General features: G+C 38.3%; 1 protein-coding gene across 1 annotated transcript in view; it reads right to left on the bottom strand.

Moving 5' to 3' along the window:
* Nucleotides 1-3,044: 3,044 nt before the first annotated feature.
* LOC134872766 (protein turtle homolog B-like) overlaps nt 3,045-23,237 on the bottom strand; it is an 86,847-nt gene continuing 66,654 nt past the window's right edge. The window contains exons 18-20 of the mRNA XM_063896197.1: nt 15,396-17,030; nt 10,268-10,395; nt 3,045-9,407 (exon numbers count right to left, since the gene is read on the bottom strand). Coding sequence (XP_063752267.1) covers nt 9,193-9,407; nt 10,268-10,395; nt 15,396-17,030 — 1,978 coding nt within the window. The 3' untranslated portion in view covers nt 3,045-9,192. The remainder of the gene's footprint in view (nt 9,408-10,267; nt 10,396-15,395; nt 17,031-23,237) is intronic.

Raw genomic sequence — 23,237 nt, 5'->3', positions numbered from 1 at the left:
GCATCTTTTAAAACTGTTGTTACTTCATTGAAGGAAATGAGTGATTCACTTTCCAGGAAGTTGAAGCAACGATTTTGATTTGGATCAGCACTTTGAATAACTGTTCATCACTCTTAAACAGACATTTCACAATGAACATTCAAAATAAAATAAATAACCTTTGGTTACAAGCATAGGAGACACATAATATCCTCTCCATTACTGTTGGATTGTGTTTCTTTAAGGTGTCCCTTTATTGAAGGCATGGCCCAAACAAAGAGCAATATATTTTTGACCATATGCAAGGAAGCAAATAATGCCCTCTCTGACTCTGATTATTTGTTATAACTTTATCTGGACAGAAGAGGTCCTATTTAAGTAATTAGAGCCCTTCATTATTTTATAGTAAAAGGGCAAGGCCAACTTGTCACCCCCTGCTGGCACCACAAACTGGTACAACTACCTATCATGTATTAATTAGCTAAAAAAAAGACTGCAAAAGAATATGATTTACAACCTTTGAGCATACTTTTAAGTAAGCGGTATGAAAAATGTTTTGTATTGAGATTGTAACATAATATCAAATGGGAGCCTTATTAAAGCATGCCATAATAACCAGTATAGACATACTATACCAGAGTTACAACTGCTCCAGCTACTATGGCCTTTTTAATTATACTTTTTTGGAAACACTTTACAATTACTTTTCATGACTACTGTTTCAAATAACCACATTACAATTTTTCCATGTTTGTCTCTTAACAGGTTTTTGCAATATGTATTTTATTTTGCCAACAATAAACGGTCTGTGTATTCTCCTCACAATGTAAGTTGAAATTAGATCTGCCGTTTAAAAGTATATTTGGAAAGTTGTTTAATAAATGTTTGGTGCTTTATTCACATGCTTTAAATCAGCCTCTCTTGAATTCTTTCATTGCCTTAGACTCTAAAGGACCATGCCAGTGGTTTTACAAGCTTTATCACATGAAATGTAATTCATATCTATTACCCAATACCTTTGAAGATCTTGATGTTGTGTTTGAGATAATTATATCTCGCTCAGCATTACAATGGAACACACTAACTTTCGAGACCCTCTGAGCCTTTGTCACAACTTTTTGACTGAAACGTACATGATAAATAAATAGAAATGATATGGCCCTTAAAAGGCCCTGCTTTGCTAATTGTCAAGTGTGTGTCTCTACGGTGACATGTTTACATGCTTTAATGTATAGGGCCCCTTTAATATGATGCATAGAATAGCTCTACAATAATATATATAAAGAGCATCAAGTGATGAGGACCACTTCGATCAATAACATGAAGTCATCTTAGAAAATTTAAACATTTTAATAAATAAAGACTGATGTAATATACACCATTTTGAATATACAACTAACAACAAGCATACCAAGACATTTGAAATACAAAAAAACTGACAGGTTGCTTTAAAAGCTTCAATTTTAGGAAGAGTGGGAGTGAGCAGGATATACAATAGCCATACATTCTTTTTAGTGTTTGTGCCGACAAATATAAAAGGCATCATGAGTGCTAAGTTCTCTGAGATGGTGAACATAAAAAACTTAATAGTTACATGTGTGGAGTGAAGTTTCCCATAAATAGAGACATTTTGAGGTACAGCTCATCTGTAACAGTGAACACACACACATGTTTTGGTTGTTTTCCGGAAGGGAACAATACAAAATTAAAACAAACTCTGTAACTCAAACCTATTCACACATTTCAGGAGGGCAGAACAATTACGAGGAGACAACTTCAGTTTGTTCTTCAACTTGTATTGCATTTTGTGATGAAAAACAATAGATAAATCAACATCATGTACACAAACATAAATATTTTGTGAAAAGAGACTCCAAAAAGTTGAACTACATTCAAAAAGTATCTTAATGAGAAAATATTTCAACGCTTGTTGTGGTCTTAGTAACAGGTGTCCCTTATGAGCAACAGCCCCATCTGGTGGTGGGTGATGGCGTAGCTCAGCTGCAGAAGAATAATGACCTGAAGGAGAGTGGAAGTCTTACATCAGTCCCTCCTGTCATCATGTTGTTTATACTGAACAATAAAAGGGTACCTGCAGAGGGACTGAGTGTGTTAAACCTGACCTGATAGAAAGACTAGAGAGAGATCTGACTGTCTAAGATGATTAAAAAAGTCACGGTGAGTGTTAACTCAGCACCAAACACAATGTGTGCACAACCAATACATTAGACTTTTGAGGTGCAAAATGATCACCAAAATCATAAACTCAATCCCAATATAATTCATAATGACATGTATGCTCAAATGAATGTCCTATCACATTTCCTTGCTTTAAAACGCCACTCAAAATGTTATCTGATCTGCGTATTCCCTGAAACAACAGCAGTCAAAGTGAACCATCAAAACAAACGACTGAACCAGGTCACATGATGACTTACAGTAGAGTAACCTACAGTACAGTACAGGATTGTGTAGCTACATTTTGTATAAAACAAGGAAATATTCTAACTTAAAAAAAAAAGCACCACAGATGTTTGTAATAGCACCAGTTGTCTGAATGTATATGAGGTGTTTTTTGGCAATGTACAGCATTGAATTAAGAGTAAAGTTAAGCAAAAGGCAACAGAACGTTCATATTAACTTGCCCAATATGTCGTTTCAAAGCAGCATCATGAAGCACTTTGACTTACATACTGTGAATACACGCTGTGAAACATTTCCCGCTGCACAGTTTGTGAAGATGATTATACATTTATATTGTTGTGCTCTGCTGTGTTAAAGATTGCAAAGGGAGTGACATAGGGAAACATATTCTCACAATTCCGTCAAGCCGAAAAAATATTGAAAACAATAAAATAGCGCGAGCAAAATCACTGTCCCCCAAAAGGACAAATGAGAAGTGTGGTTCACTGAATAAACTGAAACATTGACTTTAATTAAATGTATTATGTCAACAAATTTCACATAGCTGTATTAGGTTAGTTGAAATCAAAAATATTAAGTTTAAATAAAAAGGTTAAACTTAGTATTTTTGCTTTCAAATAACCAAGTACAGTTGTGTGAAATTTGCTGACATAATACATTTAATTAAAATCAGCGCTTCAGTTTTTTCAGTGTTAGATGATGGCCCACAAATAACTCAACAATTACAGTTGCTAATCACACCAAATGTAGGTTGCTATAATAACTAGATTGCTGTATGTTCTCTGGGTTTCTGTGTATCAGACAGGGAGATATACAGTACAGTGGATGCACCATTCTCTTTTGAACAGAAAAACATATTTCTCTACGTTATGTAAGATTCTGCATTGCTACAGTATAGAGCAAAACATTGATATAAAAATTATACAATATAGACTTATACATTCTTGAAAACAATTACTGTCACCAAATATAGATACTCAGGTAACCGTTTTGGTTCCATGATAATATATTTATATCTATTTATATATGTTTTTTTTTCTCTATAATTCCTTGCTCTATAATATTAAATTCATTTCTAGAAGATTTCCATCACTCACACATAGACGTTGGTCTGGTACATCATGATATATCACTGAAGCAGACCCTACACTACTCAGTTCCCACTCAAGTCTTCAATATAGTTGATGTGCATCATATTTTATTCTACAAAAAATATATATGACAAGGTAAGCTTATTTGAGATATTATTTACACAGTGTAACAAAATGTTTTTTTTTTCATATCTCAAATCTGTAATGCTTTTTTTGTACACTTGAGTTAGGACAAAAGTTGATACTCAATACTCCGCCGTGTTGCTATGAATACACTGATGATTTATACAAGTTTTTCTCAAATGTGGTTTACTTAAGTATCTGCCTCAGTGCATCCTCAGTGCCAAGTCTGATGAGAAAATGTTTTCTTTTTATTGTAATATTTCAGTAGTCTTTAAATTTCTCATTTCGGCCAAATTTGCTAAAGATCTGCTTTTCTTTTGCACTGAAAAAACTTTAACGTTGACTCGAATCAAATGTATTATGTCTACAAGTTTCACATAACTGTATAAGGTCAGTTTAAAGCAATACTATTAAGTTGAACCTAATCTTTTTATATTTAAACCTTATATTATTGCTTTCAACAAACCTAATACAGTTATGTGAAATCTGTCATAATACATTTCATTAAAGTCAATGTTTAGTTTTTTTCAGTGTGGAAATAAGGAAAATAATGAGGCAGTTTTATTTATCAGATGCAGAGAATTCAGAGGTGAGTTTCAACATCAACTCAATATGGTTCCAACATGGAGGCAACAAAAAGGTTGTAGTTGTGCAGCATGTGTTAGCACCAGAGATTCTCCACAGCGTATGGAATAAAAGCAGTTCCCCAAGCCAAACGTCCTCAACAAAGCCATGCTTAGTCTCCCCTAAAGCATCGTCCAGCCCGAGCATAACGTCTCCTCAGCTCAAGAGTGATACAGTACTGAGAATGATGAAAACAATTTGATTCTATTTCTTTAGAAACACCACAAACATAACTATTTTAAGCTACTTCAACTGCAAATCATCACTGTTTTCTTTAAGTGTAGAACCATTTCACAAAGTTACTCAGATTGTCCCTCCTTATGGTACATACATCTGTAATAAATCCTGGCCGGGGTAATTCACCAAAACATCTATTCTGTACTAAACACAAGACTGCAATTGGACAACTAGAGCTTTAATATGGACCACTTCTGTTTTCTCCAGACTAGTTTGTGAAGTTGCACGTACAATAGAAATATAAAGTAATCGACATCACAGAGTAGTAAAGAGCAAATCTACCTCCCCTAAATCACCACATCATTTAGAAATAATTCTAGTAACAGCTTCAATTACACTGAACGCATCTAACCGCACCACATGTGCTTTTTATTGCATGTCAATGCTGTGGCACAACTGAAAACGTGTCAAATTTGGAATTTTAAATCATTGGGATAAACTGATTGCTCAACTTTAACTTTGAGCTAATCCTAGCTGTTCCATTGGCTTCAGCTTAAAATACAGACAGCTGTTTGCATCATGCTTCTCTTACACAAATACAGAATGTTGTTCTGGCACTGGCCCTATTTTCCCTATTTCTGGACCGTCCAAATGTCCCATGTAAGTATCTTTCAGTATACATGAAACCATTCTCACTGGCACATTAGGAAGTATACATTACTTTAGATCTGACTCAGCCCTCAGCCTTGTTCAGATGAGTCTCATTAAAGTCCTTGGTGAGGAAATAGCTCAACAGTCACACAGAGACAATTTCCCATCACCTCTGTTTTTAAGAGTTGTCATGTGACATTGAATCTTCAGGATTTTGTTAGTGAACTCAATATCTATATTTGACCAAAACAAGGTATAGCACTGAACTTTTAGTATGAACAGAGCAATGTACATTTCAGCGCTTTTTTTCCAAAGCATTTGGAGATGATAGAGGCTAATCCTGTTTATTTCTTCTTGCTTGGACCTTCACTGGGCTCAGATAGACAGTCTAATGTCACAGGAGCATCTAAATAGAACAAGATAGACATTTGACCATATTTCAAATTAATTATTCTATCTACATGCATATTATTGACCAATTTGAACAAGAATCACTTTTTCTTTTACAATTAAGGAATAATTAAAATAATGTATATTTTGGATCTTATGTAATTTCTGTCTGTGCTTTGGTTTTTAAATGTGGGGTAATTGTAAGATGAGACTTGTTGTATTCGGTTAATATGTTGATAAAATACAGCTTGGCCATGTCAGTTAGTTCTGTTTTAGATTATTTTTTATATCAACTGAGTTAAAATAGTTACAAATCTAAAACTTTCCAGCACTGGTGGAAAATAGTGATTCTTTTGAATTACATTTTTGGAAATGGTCTGCTCTCAAAACAAAACATATTGCTAATTTCTAAGTTATTAAATAATCTAATATGGGAAATCATTGTCAATTGATCGCAATCAAACTCTCCCTTTAGGCTAGTCACCTTGTCTTTCCATAAACACATGCATTTGCAATGGCTCCTCTATCATTCTGGAAGGTACAAAGCCAAAGTAATTTAACAAATCAAACAAAGTGCCTACAGTCATTCTTTGAATTCCCTCCATAGATCAACACAAAGTCTGCAGTGAACATCCTTTTCAAACAAAACTATGACACCCTTCTTATTATATCTGACCTAAACATATCTATAAAAAGCGTGAAACCAATGGTATTCGATAGCAACAAAGTACCATACAACATGTTGACTTGGAGAACATTTTGCATCAGAGTGCCTGCAGTTATAAAAAGCCTTTGTGGAAGAAGAGGGTTTTTAATTTGTTCATTGCCCTTTAACCATCTATGCTATGAAACACAGGCAGCAGAACAAATCAAGACAGCAACACAGCAATGACAGTTGTTAAACTGGAAGTGGCATTTGTAGTTATTTAAATATATACTCATTAGTACAGCTTTACTTCATGGTTTGCTTAGCACCGTAGGCTGAAGAGCAGCCTGTTTGACACCACTGCTTAGCACCTGATGGGATGGCCTCTGATATGTTTCAGTCATCACTTCGCTCAGTGCCTTACGAAGCAGCTAAAAGCAAGTTGCTGTCACATGAACCTTCCTCTAGGCTCGCCAGACTTTAGAATCTTTGGAAAAAGAGACTGTGGTTTTACTTTTAGTTGCAGGTGTAATTGTATTGTAAAGTTATTTCCACAATAAGTGCATTATGTTGACAGACACAATACTTAAATATTAGCTGCTCCAATGCTGGAGGATAATAATAATCATAAAGGCACAAGCTCTTTAAATATAATTGCTGCTTTTTTTAAAAACTGAAGTATCTTTTATGTATCTGTACGATTGATTTGGAACTTTATTCCAGTATGCTGGATATGTTCTGAGTCAGTACATTTCTGTCATGTTTTTGTGTGTTTAAGAATGATGATTGCTTTCAGGAGACAAAGTTAGTATTTCCTGTTGTGTTGAATAAATCACATCACATCTCTTCATCAATTTTTCTGAACTCTAAATATCTAATATGACATGAGAGGTCAGCTTTTTGAAAAACTCGAAATGCCTCATTTTGTAAGCAATCATTGTGGAAATATCTTAATAAAGCAACCACATTTAGTCACTTAACATGTGGTTTGTTTAAGAAGACTAACTTGGAGTGGTACAGTACGAGTCTGCTTAAAATCACAATAAAGAAATCAAACAAATAAATACATGATTAAAATACATATCAATAACATCAGAACATGGACACCGCTTTCATTTAGAATAAAGAGCCTAAGATATGAGTCCATAACTTCTGTACATGAAAACAACTTTTGGAGAAATGGAGCACCTTTTGAGCAAAAACAAGACCCACAGCAACGAAATGGGTACAATACACTGCCATTGTTTGTTGAATCTTACATGAGGTGCAGTATGTGTGATATAGTTTAGTTTCTAATGTTATGGCACTGTGTTTACTTATTCAACAAAACACATTTTAGCCCCTTAGTGTCCATATTTCCATCTCAGTTTGACAGGCAAATTTAACCATCACATGTAAACAAAACTGCCTTTTCCAGTGACCCACACATAGTTTGTCTCACTTTGTATTTCTCTTAATGCCACGTTCTTTTTCCTTAAGTGATGACACTCCTCTCAGCATCTCCACATCAAATGACAAACACATAAAGAGACAAAATACAAAGAGGCTGATACTCACACATGCATGCACTAATGCACAAATAAAAAATACAAATTGGACACAAGTGAAGCAGGTTACCAGAAGCTCAATTAAGGCCAAACAAAGCCATTATTTTGTATGCCCTCGAATATATATATATGAATAAAATACTATCATATACTATGGCACAGACTCTTATCCTCGACTATGTGTTGTTCATTTTTTTATTTGACTATTTTTGGCATAACTATTGTGAATAGGATTTGGTGTCCTCTACACTACCTAAAGCTCACAAACTTGTGTAAAGAAGCGACACAAATCTGAGGAAATGGACAAGATTTTGCTCCAGTGCAAACAGTGATGAGATGAAGCTTAAGCGAATTGGAGCAATTACATGGCTTTATACAGAATGACTGAAAATAGTTTAATTTAGATTTTGCCTGTTTGTTACAAGTACATGAAATGCAAAAGTACAATAAGCCCCTGTGTGATTCGCTGCTGAATTACATTATTCATTAAGGATTAAGATTATTCCTTCAGTAGGCTGAGTAAAGTAGTCCAGGGTTGTGTGTTTGTCAGTCCTGATCATTTACAGAAGAACAGAATGTTAAAGATCATTATCATTCTGAGAGATAAACTGAAATAAATCCAGATATGGACTTCTAACAAACTAAAAAGTAGTAAATATAATAAAGAAAATCTTCACCATGTTTCAAGAAAAGTAATTATGATTAAAGATATATAAAAAGGCTAGTTTGCTCTGCTGGCTGATCCTGGTGGTTGTGTGGTGTCGTGTCCTGTGCTCTGAGGTATATTTAGTAGGAAGTGAGATAACACATTTGTGAGGCGAGTTTCTCTGCAGATATAAACGTTGCTGGCGGAGAAGATTTGTTGTAAGGGGCTGTAAACGGAGACCGGCAGGGATTTTTGGGGGGCAATTAACACAAGAAACGTGTTCGAATTTGAAAAGGGTAACACTGGACTTTTTTTAGAATTGTATTAGATGTGGAAAACGGGCACTTGTATTGCCTCTTTTTTTAACTTATCTTTTTGCACTGGAGTAAAACTTTGGAAAATTGTGGCAGCTATCGTTTTGATTTGAATCGCTAAAGTTTAAACTGATTTTTTGAGGGGGGCACTACCGTACTTAATACATACAGTATGTCGCAGTTGTGCATTTGTGCATCCCAATCAGTAGTATTCAAATAATCCTTGGAACTAGGACTGCATTATGTGATGCCATTCCAAGTTGTAAATGCTGCAATATCACAAAATGTAAATTTGGATCAGCATTTCACACACAATCTGTAAATCTTCCCGGTTCTTGATATAATTCTTCCAGGTACAGTTGTTGCTATCACAGATTGAATTCTGCAGAATGCTTACTAGTGCAGATTGAACTGACCAAGGGCGTAGCTACACAATGTACCCAATCTGATTGCTGAAATTGAGTGCAAATCCCCTTTAAAAACAATAAATTGCAAACATCTTTGTTGGTTTTTGTTCGTTCTGGTAGTGATTTTGGAATGAGAGAATATTGCATGGTTGTAATTTTGTCCTTATGGGCTTTCAGAGGAGGGTTGCATGGTCTAGGTCTATGTTGTCCATGCTGGCCAAAATAGCCTTCTGGTCCTCCCTCGGAGGGCGGCGGTACAGCAGAGCAGAAAAGCGAGTATAAGGGTCGTGGAGGATGGGTCGTTTCTTCTTCTTGCGGAGGTAGAGAACTTCTTCGGGCTGGAGTACCTGAGAGGTGTAGGCCTGCTGGGTCTGAGAGGTGGAGACACCTAGAGGAGGGGAGATACAAAGTCCGTCATAGCCTCAACGACTCACGGTGGCATGTTGCAGGCTGTTCTGCATATTTATCCCACTGACATGACTTTATTAGTCGTTTCCTGTCCCAATGTTACCACACTGAAAAAACTGAAATATTGTGTTTAATTAAATTCATTTTTGATTTAAACGTTAAAGTCAACGTTTCAGTTTCTTTCACCTGAAATCATTAGTCTATCTACCACATCACACGTTACACATCAATAGCTTATACAACAAAACAGGGGATTGAAACAGCACATACATCTGGATAAGACAAATTTGGTAAGTATAAACACCACAACATTAGAAATGATACTGTATCACCCGTTTCATTGTTAACCAACTGTTATGCCCTCCTTTGTGTTTTTTCTTTTACCATTTACATATATATATATACTGCTTACAGGTACACAGACAAACATGCAGAGGGGAAGGAACCGCTTAGAGCTGGCAATGTCCCGCCCCTTAGCCATCATGTAAAAAATATTAGTTTAAACTTATTATTATTGCTTTCAACTAACCTAATACAGTTATGTGGAAGCTGTTGACATAATACATTTGAGAAAGTCAATGAACGTTTCAGTGTACAATGTGTTGGAGCTCTAGCCAATAAAAACACAGGTGTTACATAGTGATGTCATTATGTTACAGAAGTAAACAAAGGAGTCCAATGGAGGCATTTCAGGCAAGGGGAGAGTGTGAGGGTTAAGAAACTCTGAGATCTTAGCCTTAGCAAATCATTTACATGCACATAAACCTATATAACACACTACAGGTAAGGGAAAACCCCATTAAACTTCAAAGTTCAAACAAACAGGAACTGGGTTCACACCTGCTTTCTTTCTGGACTTTGAGTTATTGTTGTTCATCATCATCTTCTTGGCCTTCTTTATACGTTGGTATCTCAGTGCATCAATCCTCTCAGACCCCGAAAGGGGAGTCGGCACACCTCGATATTTTCTGGATAAAGAGCAGAGAGATGGGAAAACGGGTAACTCCAGGCCAAACGTATACAGTGGACTGTGTTTCTGCACTACGGAGTGCAACAGAACCAGAGACCCACACAATCCCAAAACAGCACTGCTTGTGCTAAGCAAGAGGTGCAGCACATTGCCAAAGGATCAATATGAGATAACAAAAAATGGATTGCTTTTTTTTAAGTTTGGGAATGATTTCATTAACTCTTCTATTACTAAAACATTGTGCATCGTCTGGATTGACTAGAAGTCATGTTTAGGGTTGACTACGATTCACAAAATACAGTCTTAACCAGATGGTCCTTGAAAAATATTTCCCTCCAGGAACATCTAAGATATTTGTTCTCAAATTGATCCAAACAATCTTTACCAAAAGGAAAGCAAAGGGTTACACGACCCCTGAGACCATCTATGTACCTCATGGTGCAGACTAGAACAGTGAGAAACATGTTTGGGAATGTACAACATTTAAAAAGACTTGCACTGTTAGTTTCAGAAAAAAATGCAAAGGATTTTCTTGTTTTTCCCGGACATAATGTAAGAATGTCTTTAAAATTGATGACATGTTTGTAAATTGGTTGAATTCTTAGTAAATGTATCTATTTCCATCTGAAAATAACAGAAGCAAATGTTTCCTTGGTTTTGAGTGTACATTCCTCAGCCGCTCATGACTGCAAAGACCTTTCCCCCATTCAAGGAGGCACTTATGACTTGGCAGCCCACAGACTTCTGCCACACACACACACCACACACCACACACCACACACCACACACACACACACACACACACACACACACACACACACACACACACACACACACACACACTTCTCTCAAGGCACAGAAAACAATAAGCATTACAGAGAGGCCATCTTCCAACCGTGGCTGCAGAGAGAAACCGAAGGTTGTTAGTAGAGGGGAGAATCACAGCTGAGCAACAAAGCATCATCAATATGTATTCATAGACATGGGTACTGTCTACAATGGGCTTCACCATGCTGACAGGGGGAGAGATGGCGGGAGGGGAAAATGACTACTCGGGAACAGTCACATAATGAAAAATAAGCCAAAGAAAAGCGAAGCACTAGAACAACAAATGTAACAAGAATTTATCCATATAATTGTTTCCTTTTTTTTGGAAACGAAGGAGCAATATTTAGCGATGGCATGCATGGCAGTTTGCACATGAAACACGACTTTAAAGGGGAATACATTCAAAAGCACTGGGCAGTTCCTTCACACATAAAGTGGGTCTAAAGCCCCCTGTGTGTCCACCCTCTGCAAGCCCTTGGCAAAATATTTGTTCCTTAGGATAAAAAGAAGTGCATAAGCAGTTTTGGCTGGACACTTGCTTCACATAGTAGTGAGGAGCTGTTCTGCAGACCAAACTTAACAAGGGCCATTTGTACACTTACAGTAGATGGTTTGATGCGTGCTCTATACAGATGCTTTATACCTGGCATTAATACTATGTGTCCACCAGGACTCTTCTTTTACGTATCCAGGCTAGAGATGCTTGCGGGAAGTGCTAGTCAAGACTCCTCCTATTGCTCGCGTTCTGTTTACAACCGAATATGATACATTTTGACAAAGCCAAGGATTATCCTTAACTTCTTGAAACTGCTGCGCTGAGAACACATGCTAAGCTTTCATCACTGCTAAGAACATGCAACAGCATTTCTTCCCTTAATGTTAATGCAAAAAATATAGCTGTGAATGATCCCTTCCAGTGGACACACAGCTTAAGTTACTGTCGTAATATAAATCTTAAAAAATATTTCTTAGATATTTGGTCCGCACATATTTTCAATTGGTGTCATACAATACAAGCATCTGTAAAATACAAGTGATCAAATCTGTCACGCTTGAGGAGAATGCTAAAACTGATTTGGAAAAGTTTTATATGAAAATAAAAAATGTCTATATCACCGTAAACATAAACTACCCTTTGATGAATACACATAATGCCACACTACAGAAAGGCACAAGACACCAACATAAATTGGTGACCATACCGGCTTTGAATATCATATTTGTTTGTAATCATGAAACATTGTTAAAAAGCACTTGGATGTAGATCCACATCTATACCTATTTGTGGGGCCATGTTGTGGGCTATTGGCCGTTTCTTCATATAGGTATAATATCATGTGTTAAAGTGACCTTTATTGTTAGGATTACTCTTTGCCATTGGCCAGGGTTAAGAGGTGGATGAGATTGTTCCTCCAAATCCCTACTAGGCTCATCTTTAGACAAGGAGGAATGAGATGACAAGGGTAACCAGGGACTGATGAATATCAGTACAATATCTTGCTGGATAGTGAATTGGAGGACTAGTTTTTTCAAAAAAAAGTGGTAACCACTTAGCATCCAAAGGCACAACCAAAGGTGCCTGTGTCCGGCCTACTGGATGTACCACACAAGGTTCTCTCATAGTTGATAATGAAGACTACAAGCATTCTGCAAAAGTGACCGCCTCAATGTTATCCTTGATAATCTCTTTTGCATTCAGTTTAGTTTTATTCAGTTTTATAGTGGCGAGGGAGAACCTCTAATACGGCTAGGTTAAGAGCTGCATACTGAGCGGCATTAGCATATAAGAAATTGGACAGGATTAAGAAGCAATTGATACCTTCCTGAGAAAGACGGCTGAATGGGAAAGATGTTTGCTAACAAAAGGCATCGCCATGTGATAAGCAGAAAGCAAGGCATTTTTTCTTTTTTAGAATTATTAAAAAGCAGGACTTATAACCCAAGCTTTATACTCCCAAAAGGGAGTGGGGCACGATTTGCATTGCTTTAAATTGCACTGAGCTATACACCAATTTTCCCACCTATCTAAGGTTTACTACCATTTGTCTGTCTCAGGTCGCAGAGGCAGTTGTGCTTTCAAATAAACAGGAGAGTGCTGAGCTCTTACATATTACTATCAATCTACATTACGCTTTCAAGACTTTATTTCATTATTGAAGAACTCCTAAGGGGCGTACATCTGTATAAACAACGGTTTAACTTTTGGCGGGTTGAACACAGAAAACATCTTACAGATTATCAGTATGTAATTCTGAACATTAACATACGAGCAAAAAATATTTGCTGCGTAAAAAGGTATTGGAGTATTGTGCATTTTAGCAGAGAATTAAGTCAACCTCCCGCTTGCTGTTTCTTTGTGCTATGTATCCAGGCCAGCTGGGCGTACATGTGAATATTTGTATGGTTCTGACCAACAATGTTCTTGTGGAAACGCAAGTCTCACCCTTTGGTTTAGCATTGAGGGCCTTGTTTGCACTTTTCGCAAAGTTTGCTGCCAGTAGCAGGCTTAGACATCGCCATGAGGACGTAATTACTTTATTTATAGATATGCTTTGAATTCTGAAATTAAAACTTTTAATTGTGGTTTTATCTCTAGACCAAAGGTGCATAAAACAAATGAAAAAACATTTAACTAAAACTAAATGTGTGACCTTTTCTGAACATATTTTCACAATTGCCAATACATTCTTCAATACATATTTGAATTGGTTTGATGCTGATTACTATTCTATTGTCTTACTTATGGGTGATTTTTCTATGAACATAGTCAGTTAGCAAACCACTCAAGCATGAAATCATGTTGGCGATACATGTCTGACCTGATCTATTAGCTATGACGGCATATGCATATCAAAATGCATAATGTACTGAAGACTATGGAACTTAACAAACTTTAACAAAAGAGGAAAAAGGAAAGAACTGAAATGAACTACATGTGTTGACTGAAGTAAGGAACAAATCAAACAAAGACTTAAAGTCTAGTATTCCCCTTTAAAGGACGAGGTGATCAAAAAAGTCCCACCTGCTAACCCCCCCCTTTCAGACATGGATCCAACCCTTACCTATTGCTGTGTAGAGGACCTGGTCACAACAACGCTGCCCAGATAGCTGAGATCAATCAAAAACAAAGCAGGTAAGACTCCAGGAGCCATCAAGAACCACCATACTGGCCCTACTTGATAATGATGGAGACATTGCAGTACATGAGAAGCGGACAGGCCCTGTGACACACTTTGCCCAACAACCTTTCCTTGGTAGTCAGACCTGGGGTTGTCCTGGAGGCAATTGAAGGATTTGGGGTGAGGAGGGTTACAGAAAGGGAAGGGAAGGGAGGATAGGAACAAATCTGAGAGGTTCGAAGGTGAGGGAGAATTGATCATACAGTCAGGTTACTAAGGCCGAGGATGGGCCGCAGGGCCTGCCAAGATGAACTCTTCTTAAAGCAACCATCTGCATGATAAAGGCATCTTCATAGGCTTGGAGCTAGACATAACAATGGGTGCTTGTTTTGTCTGGGGAATCCATTGGATGAATATTATGGGATTCCTCCTGTTAGGTGAAAGCAGGGTAACGCATGATACAGATGGAAAAACAGGGATCCTGTGGTGATGTCTGCAAATTCCCTGTATTTTAGGGGCTTGTGCGAAGACATTACACAGAGCACCATCATTTATGTATTTTATTTCTTTAGCTGAACTTTGTCCCCAAACGTACTGAAATCTAATCTGTGAAGCAAATGCATTTTTATTGCCAATTCAACAAAGACATCATGGTCCAATTTACCTTTAGTTGTAAAAGTAGTAAATGCAATGTTTTTTAAGGTGATACCTTTGGAATAATGCTTCACAGATTCAATGGGTGAATACCTTGATGTCTGAAATGAAAAGCAGCATTGACCAAATTGGAACTTAACTGAACCTCCATAGTTGGATAAATACAGTTGTAATTTTTCACATAAGTTATTAGAAATGAGAATTAGAAGAAAAAATATATATATTTGAAGCAACTTAACTATCAAACTACTTTGCTGCAGTGATAATTAAAACAATTCTTAGATATTAGACATCACTTCAGTAACCAAAATGTCAGAGCAGCTTTACACATTAAAGCATTATGGGTTGGGGCAGATGACTCATATGGTATCCCTCTCTGCATGCCTAATGCACCTACCCTGAAGCTGACAACTGGGATGGAGAGGGCTCAGATGGAAGAATCCCCTCCTCAGTCCTCCTCTGAGATGGCATCTGCCCAAATATGTTGCTGCTTTCCATGGGGGGTGACGGGGACTGGGAAGCTGGGTAGCTGGTTGCAGAAGTGGCAAAGGCTATGTGGGAACGGTAGCTGGGACTTGCTCTCCTGCTACCCTGGCCATGGGCAGGTGAGGAAGAGGGGGAAGATCTCCTTGAGAAGCTGGCTGTGGAAGGAGGGAGGAGGGTAATCTCAGACATCTCTGGTGGTATGCGAGGTTGGACAATGTTGGGACGTGGCCTTGGACGTACTACAATCTCTGGGGAGCCTTCGTGAGAACTAAGCGGGCTTTGGGTAAGGGGCGAGAGTCGGGAGGGCTGGAGGACCACCTGATGCATTCCAGAATCCACCCTACTAGCCTGTCTAGGATTGAAACGAGGGGTGGTTTCAAACCATCGCGTGTCAAGGCTACTGAATGCACTAGGTACAATATGGGCCATTGGATCGGGGTAAGGCAAAACCGGCACACCCATTCCGTGGCTTGTGTGTCTTAGATGCCCTAAATGTGCCTCTTGCATAGCTAAATGCTTGGCTGGGGAGCCATGAGGCTTGGCCTTGCTGGGAGACTTAGTTGAGCGGCTCTTTGGGGCCTCCAGTGGCAGGACAGCTGGATAAGTAGGCATTGGAAGGGAGGGCTGGAAAGCACTTAGGGGAAGAACATGAGGTGGAGGAGGATAGGGGGAGTCGTGGCGGAGATGCAAAGGGTGGTGCGGTGGGAAAATGAACTGGGGACCCTCCAGACTTGCAAAGGTGAAATCCAGTCCTTGCCAAATCTCGGGTGTACGAGAGGAAGAGGTGATAGTCAGAGGAAGTGGGAAACCAGGGACAGCATATTGTGGAAAATCACCCTCCCTGCATTCTTCAGGAATCATGGGGTGACCAAAAGGACCTTCAGCAAGGTAAGGAGGGGAGGACATGACAGAACTGAGTGGGCTAGTATCAGTCATGTAAAAAGGAGGTGGGGGGTCATGATCCCCAGGGTGGCCTAAATAGCCATAGAAAGCCCTGTGGTGGAGAGAACCTCGGATCTGCCCCGTTGCCTGGAGCCGACTGCTTTCCATGATGGTCATACCTTCGAACGGCCTCTGGAAACGAGGGCTGTAGGCCGGAGGTTGCAAGTAGGATTCCTGGCTGGAGATCGGGGAAATCTGGTGAGGTCGTAAAGGGGCCATCACTGGGGGCAGAGACCTGGGATCATCATTTTCCTCGTCTGACTGCCGGAATTCAGGATAGTGATCTGATTCTTCCACAAATGGGAAGCCCTCAATTCGCCGGGGCTTTACAGACATTTCTGCAACAGTGGGATCTATGACAAAGCGTCCATCTGGGCCTCGGCTAATGAGTTCAATTGGTGATTCTTCAGCTTCATGCTTGGACATGCCGTATTTCTTGCTTGTTATTGCTCTTTTCGTCTTCTTGTATAAAGACAACTCCTCCCTCTTCCCCGGAACAGTGGTTGGTTTCTTTCCCTCCCGCTGGTCATGACTATCTTCAGATGATTCTGACGGAGATGCCTTTGAACGAATGCTCTCCGGGCTCAACTTTCCTGAAGACGACCTAGAGAAAAGAAGACATAAGTGAAGCTTTAAATGATCAAATAGCCAGTACTTTGCACAAAGCTTTACTGATGGCGCTGAAAACAAATTCAGCCACAATTAAACAAAAATGACAACAGATCTTTCACAAGAAAATGATTTATAAAAAACACAGAAGCCATTAAAAACATCAGTGAAAGTTGCACTTCATTTACAGGACTATGAGCCTAAAATCTTCTGGTTGATTCAATAGTAAACAAATATCCAGCAAAATATGTTTTCTGCAGTACAATTAAGAATACAAATAACAAGTTGTTTTTTAACTTTTTGCCATTTGCAACATCTTAATACAATGATAAGAATCTCATAAACCTCCAAAGTCTTGAATATGAAAATACCGTTTAGGAAATAGAGATAAATAACGACTAAAATCAGTTTCTGATTTTCCTTAATACTAAAAATGATAAACGTATTTGTATTTGCTGCAACACCACCTAAACATCTTATTCAAAATTACTTTCCATATTGGCCATATAAGCATTGAAATGGGATAATATTTTCTGTTGGACTAAAACTAAGCCATTTTAAACACTTTAGTAGAGGATCTCAAAACCTTATTCAGATTATACAGTATTTCTGATTGAAGCATTGCCTCCACACACTCAAACATGGTGAAGCTTACCAAGCACATTAAATCTGTATTGTTGTTTAGGCAACGCAACATTTTTTCTTAGCTTCATATGCGACCAAACACTGGTTTCCTGAAAAGTCCAGTGTTTGACCAACATATACTGTATATCCCACTGTCTTCCACACAAATGTTTTTATGCTAGGCTACTACCCCCCAAAATTATATAGACTATTTAGTTAAGGTTTAGTTGTATGAGAATGTCATTGTTAGAACACCAGGCTGCATAGACACATACACTAAATGATGACACACTAAATGGACCAATGTGAAAATCTAACATACAGTTTATCCATCCCATGCATTTCCACAACAAAATAGAGAAAGAGAACAATAACCAGCTACACATACACAGAGCCTTTCACTCTAGATATCTGAATGGTAAAATATTTGGAAAGTGATAGACTTTCAACCGTTTCAATCCAATATACTACATCACATTTTAATTAATTCAAAAGTTGTGAGTAGAGCACAAAGAAAAGACCAAAAGCCAGGGCTCTGTGGCGTAATGTGGATTCTGGGAGTGGTTGTTAAATACACAAATAAACTGAAAGTATGATAAGAACGTCCAAAACACATGATTCCCAAGGTTTCTGTGAAATGAAAAATACTTTGTAAATACTAAAACTAATGTCCGTTCTTGTTAAAAACACAAGAGCAGACAAAATATAAAGACCTACCTATAGGACTGTAGCCAAACCTAAAGAAAAAGTCACGCAATGCCACTGCTTGCAGCTCTTTCCTAGAGTTCACCTAACTTTTTGACAATGTATAATAATAACAACGAACATGGGTATGCATATGGATATAAACACCCTAACATAAAGTATGTTCGCTTCAAGAATGGCTTTGAAATGAAAGTGTATGTTTCTGTATGGCACACGTTTGAGTTAATATGTGAATATGCCAACTCTGCTCTTCTGTGTCAGCGCTGGAAGGAAGACTCATTTTGTGCCATGTGCACTACTTGATGCTCTTGGTGAAAAGGTCAGGATGGCTGGAATGGAAATTGTCTGACCAATCCTCTCCAGTCAATCTGGGAGTCAGTCTTGGGAAGAACAGCTTTCCAGACCACAGGCCAAAACGTGAGTATCCATGTAGTATCAAAAGACTATATTTGAACAAAAATGTAGCATTAGGATTGAGCAATGAAAGGCTGTGGTGTGATGTCAGGCTGAGGAACGAGACGCTCCACAAGCCAAAGATCCTTCAATTAAAGACTCTCCTTCCACCCTTCTGAAGAGTGAGGACATTACAAATCACAGCTTGGAGATTTAAAGGTCCCTAATTATGCTATATTTGACCAATATATTGTAGGGCAATATCTATACAAAACTTGTCTGTGAAGTGTTATGCTGAAAATACCAGATCACCCATTGTAGCCATGCCTCATACCCCTCTATTTCAGCCCTGTTCCTGAAGTGCTGATACTGTGACTGTCGCTTTAAGCAGACCTGAAGCTGGCCACGCCCCCTTGGAGCATCAGGTAAGCTCTCTCCTCTGTGATTATACACGTCGCGCATTGTTTCTGATACGCCACATAGCTTGACATGTTTTTTCTTCAGTGTTTACCGCTAGATAAACGCCATTATATGTACAATATATACAACAACTCTAAGTCCCTCCTGCATACACCCTGCTGAATACACAGAGGTATAAAGGCATCTTACACTGAAAAAACACTGATACATATAATAGATATTCCAACTTTGTTTCCTATGGCTGAGGAATGGATTCTCAGATATGGTTTATGTAAAAAAGTACCTCTGATTTATTAGCCTACAAAGACAATAAAATGTGAAGTGGCTTGTCTTCATAACCTGCTAATAATAATGTAAAATCACAACAACAATGCTTGTCTTATACTCTGCTCATATAAAAAATCTCACACAATGTAACAATTATAAATAATGGTATGGTATTCTTAATGAAAAAGTGTTGATTTGACCATCATTCTAAATGGTTATAATATTCTTTTTATCAGAAAACTAATTTTAAACAGGGGTCAAAAGGGTAAGGTGATCAGGGTACAAGTGGGCTTGTTTTAAACCTTTGCGACTGATTTAACTTGTGTTTAATAGTTGGTACTTATCTTGTAATTTTTATAAGCTAAGAATTAAAACTTGTGAACTCAACATTTTCATTGAATGGAAAAAGAGGGATTAACAGGCAGAATAGAAAACGTGTCTGTGACAGCATCTGGGATAAGAGAGGGATAGGAGTGAAGTCATTCAATTCTAAAGTGTGAAAAGAAAATGATTCAGGCCACTTGAGGGGGTGAACAGTGATTAAAAGAGTGAGAAAGGACCTGGTTACATAAACAGCTCAAACATCAGATATGATTTATTAATTATTAATTTTAAGGAAAAGTTTGACATTTTGAAAAAATGCTACTCTCTCATACCAGTATGGTAAACATGTGGTGACAGCCATGGTCTTGTTAACATGTTTTAGTTTTGTGGTAAAACGTTCATCTATTGAATGATTGCACTGCTCTAAATAGTCCCTCTTGTTTAAATATATATATATATATATTTTTTTTAAAGCAACTGAATATACACCTTACACGTGGATGCAGTGTATGATGTTATTTACCACAGTAAAACTCTTAACTTCACTTCAATTTCATGATTAGCCTTGGTCTCATTGATATTTCAAGAAATGAATCACCGTTACCATACAGGGAAGGATCATTAGTCTGATTGGAGTTGAATAACAGAATCTCAGAGCCTGGCAAACGTTTAAGTTGATAAGAAGAGTGATGCCACACTGATATACGAACCACGAAGCAAGGACAAAGAGGTAGTAAGGTTAGCTTAGCACTAATGCTAGAAGCAGATGAATTCAGATAGACTGGCTAAGGCGAAAAGCTCACAAATAAACAAGATATACATAAATTATTATGTCTGCTTCTATTATTCATGCTAAGCTGAGCTAACAGTCCACTGGCCCTACCTTTTTAATAGCATACATACATGAAGGCTGGGTAGCACTAAGATCCTCTTAGAGAACAACATACAGCATAATGAACATTTACTGAATAGTAATGGTGTTAAGTCTTAAACTAAGAGAAATTGGCTTACAGATTTTGTCATGCAGTCATGTTTCTTTGATTCTCATTCTGCATTGCAAGATGGATAATGATATTTCTTTTTTAAATCCCTAACAATCAGGGCTGAAATATTTGTTTTAACATCTTCTGATGATGGAGATCGTTCACCTTTGATCATTGAAAACCCAAACCACAAATGTTGTGCTGCATTGTGGGGACATTTTGGCCGGATGCATGCAGCCAGGTCAGGAGTCTGAGGATCTGGGGGTTGAGCCAAAGTGCAAAAGGGGGTAAACAGTGTGCAAGAACAAGCGACAATGGTTGGCACACTCACTGAGGACTGGAAAGTTGAGCCCTGTACCTGTCTGCGTCCAGCCCCTCCCAGTAGGGTTCAACACTTGGAATGAGGCTAATTGGACTCCTGTAGAAGTGGGGAGATCAGACAGTAAGAAGTGAGGAGAGTATGGAGGTTAACAGGAAGCTTGTCAACGAGAGGTGTGTCTGAAACAGCAACAGTAAATATTTAGTTGGTTGGAAAAGACCCAAATGGGGAGAGAATTTTGGAAGTCACAGAGATAATCTGAGAACTGGAGAAAAATCTTGAAGACAAGAATGGCTAGAAAAGAAAAACAGAAAAAGGCAAGAGAAGGAAGGAATACGAGTAGAGATGTGACTGATGCACTTGGAGACAGATCTCCATTTAATGAGGTAAATGGCCATAAAGCCTATTCAAATTCCCCCTATGTGCGAGGCATTGGTATTTTCAGGCTTGGGTGAAGTAACGGTATTTTGATGGTGTGAGTTAAAATGACCTTAGATAAAATACTGTGGTGTGTTCGTGGTGAGAGAGGAACATGTCAATCATTAAAACAGTGCTTTTAATGGAAAGCAACGGAGAACAATGGCCCAGCAGTTTAAAGATAACCAGTGCAGGGGAGTGTCCTTCTGAAAACACTTCCACAGGATGATCATTTCCAGCAGTGGCTCAGTCAGTAGGGGCTTGGACTGGGAATCGTAGGGTCGCCGGTTCTAGTCCCCGAACAGACTTGAAAATATGGAAGGTGGACTGCTACTTGGAGAGGTCCCAGTTCACCTCCTAGGCCCTGCTGTGGTGTCCTTGAGCAAGGCACCGGACACCTCCAATCCCCCCCTCCCCATTGCTCCCCATGCGCTGCACAGTAGCTGCCCACTGCTCCTAGTACTAGGATGGGTTAAATGCAGAGGACACATTTCACTGTGTGTGCTCTGCTGTGTGCATGTATGTGACTAATAAAGAGGGTTTCATCCTCTGATTCTTCTTCTTCATCATAGATCTTACTCAGGCCTCGCTCATCTGAGGGGAACAGACCATGGCGTACATTTCCACGTGTGTAATGCAGTTGTAACAAAATGATGGATACATTTCATTCAGGTGTTCCAATACCGATTATAAAGTACAATTAATGTTATTAGATATACCTGTGCTCTTGCTGCTATCACATGTCAAAATGACCCTAGGTGTCCTTTGTGATGGTGGATTGGATTGATTTCAGGGTCACATAAGGACAAAGAAATGAAAAGACAGGAAATAATGGGATGGAACTTTTGCCATCTGCAATCATGCTGTCATTACCATCACAGCAGTGTGCAGCAACATTTCACACAGAGAGTATAAACTGTAAGGCTGAATTAACAACGGATTAGATCCAATGAATAATAAGTTCTCCGTTACTTATCTATTCCCCTTTGTTTATCATGGAGGATTATTTCTTTGTTATCTTAAATAGGATATATGTGACTTTCTTCAAATAGAAATGGGAATGTCTTTGTTTGCAGATGGCTGCCCAAAAGTCAAATTGCAGTTAAAATCCATGTCCTTCCAAACTGTTATCCCTTCATAATTTTATCCTATTAGACATTTGTCTGAGATCATCATTGTTAGTATAAGAATTATTAAGGTATGGCCAAAAGGGTTTTTAGTAAGATAAGGTGTGCCGAAAGGAAATGCTATTCTCTTAACATGTTTTGGAAATGTTTCATTTATGAGAACTGGACTGTCAGGCGTACCATAGACTGTATTAAGTGTGGATAAAGACTCTGAGACGTATGTGGTGCAGGCAGGATTCTACTTTTCGTGCAAATATTGGATTACTATACTATGGCCTGCTGTGCGATTCCAACAGACTGTCAACAATTGGCTGTTAGCCAGCTAACACTATAGCTACGTCTTCCGATTTACCTTAAAAAGTCGACATGCGGCCCAGCCCCAGCCTGGGGACGACCACAGGGTTTACAACACCACAAACTAATGATAGTCAGTAATAGTCAGATTTGAATTTGAGATCTAACAGTGAAAATCAAAGAACAAAACCAGTACATATACCATATAATTTATTGAAACGAGAAGCAGTGGATATTAAGGATGAACAAAAAAGGACATAAAACACAAAAAGATGGATAGTATTTCACACTTTAAAATGTATAAGTAAATACATTTAGTCACATGAAAG

This window comes from Eleginops maclovinus, chromosome 11, assembly GCF_036324505.1.
Source record: "Eleginops maclovinus isolate JMC-PN-2008 ecotype Puerto Natales chromosome 11, JC_Emac_rtc_rv5, whole genome shotgun sequence".
NCBI classification, from domain to species: Eukaryota; Metazoa; Chordata; class Actinopteri; order Perciformes; family Eleginopidae; genus Eleginops; species Eleginops maclovinus.
This window is presented reverse-complemented; position numbering and strand designations above follow the sequence as displayed.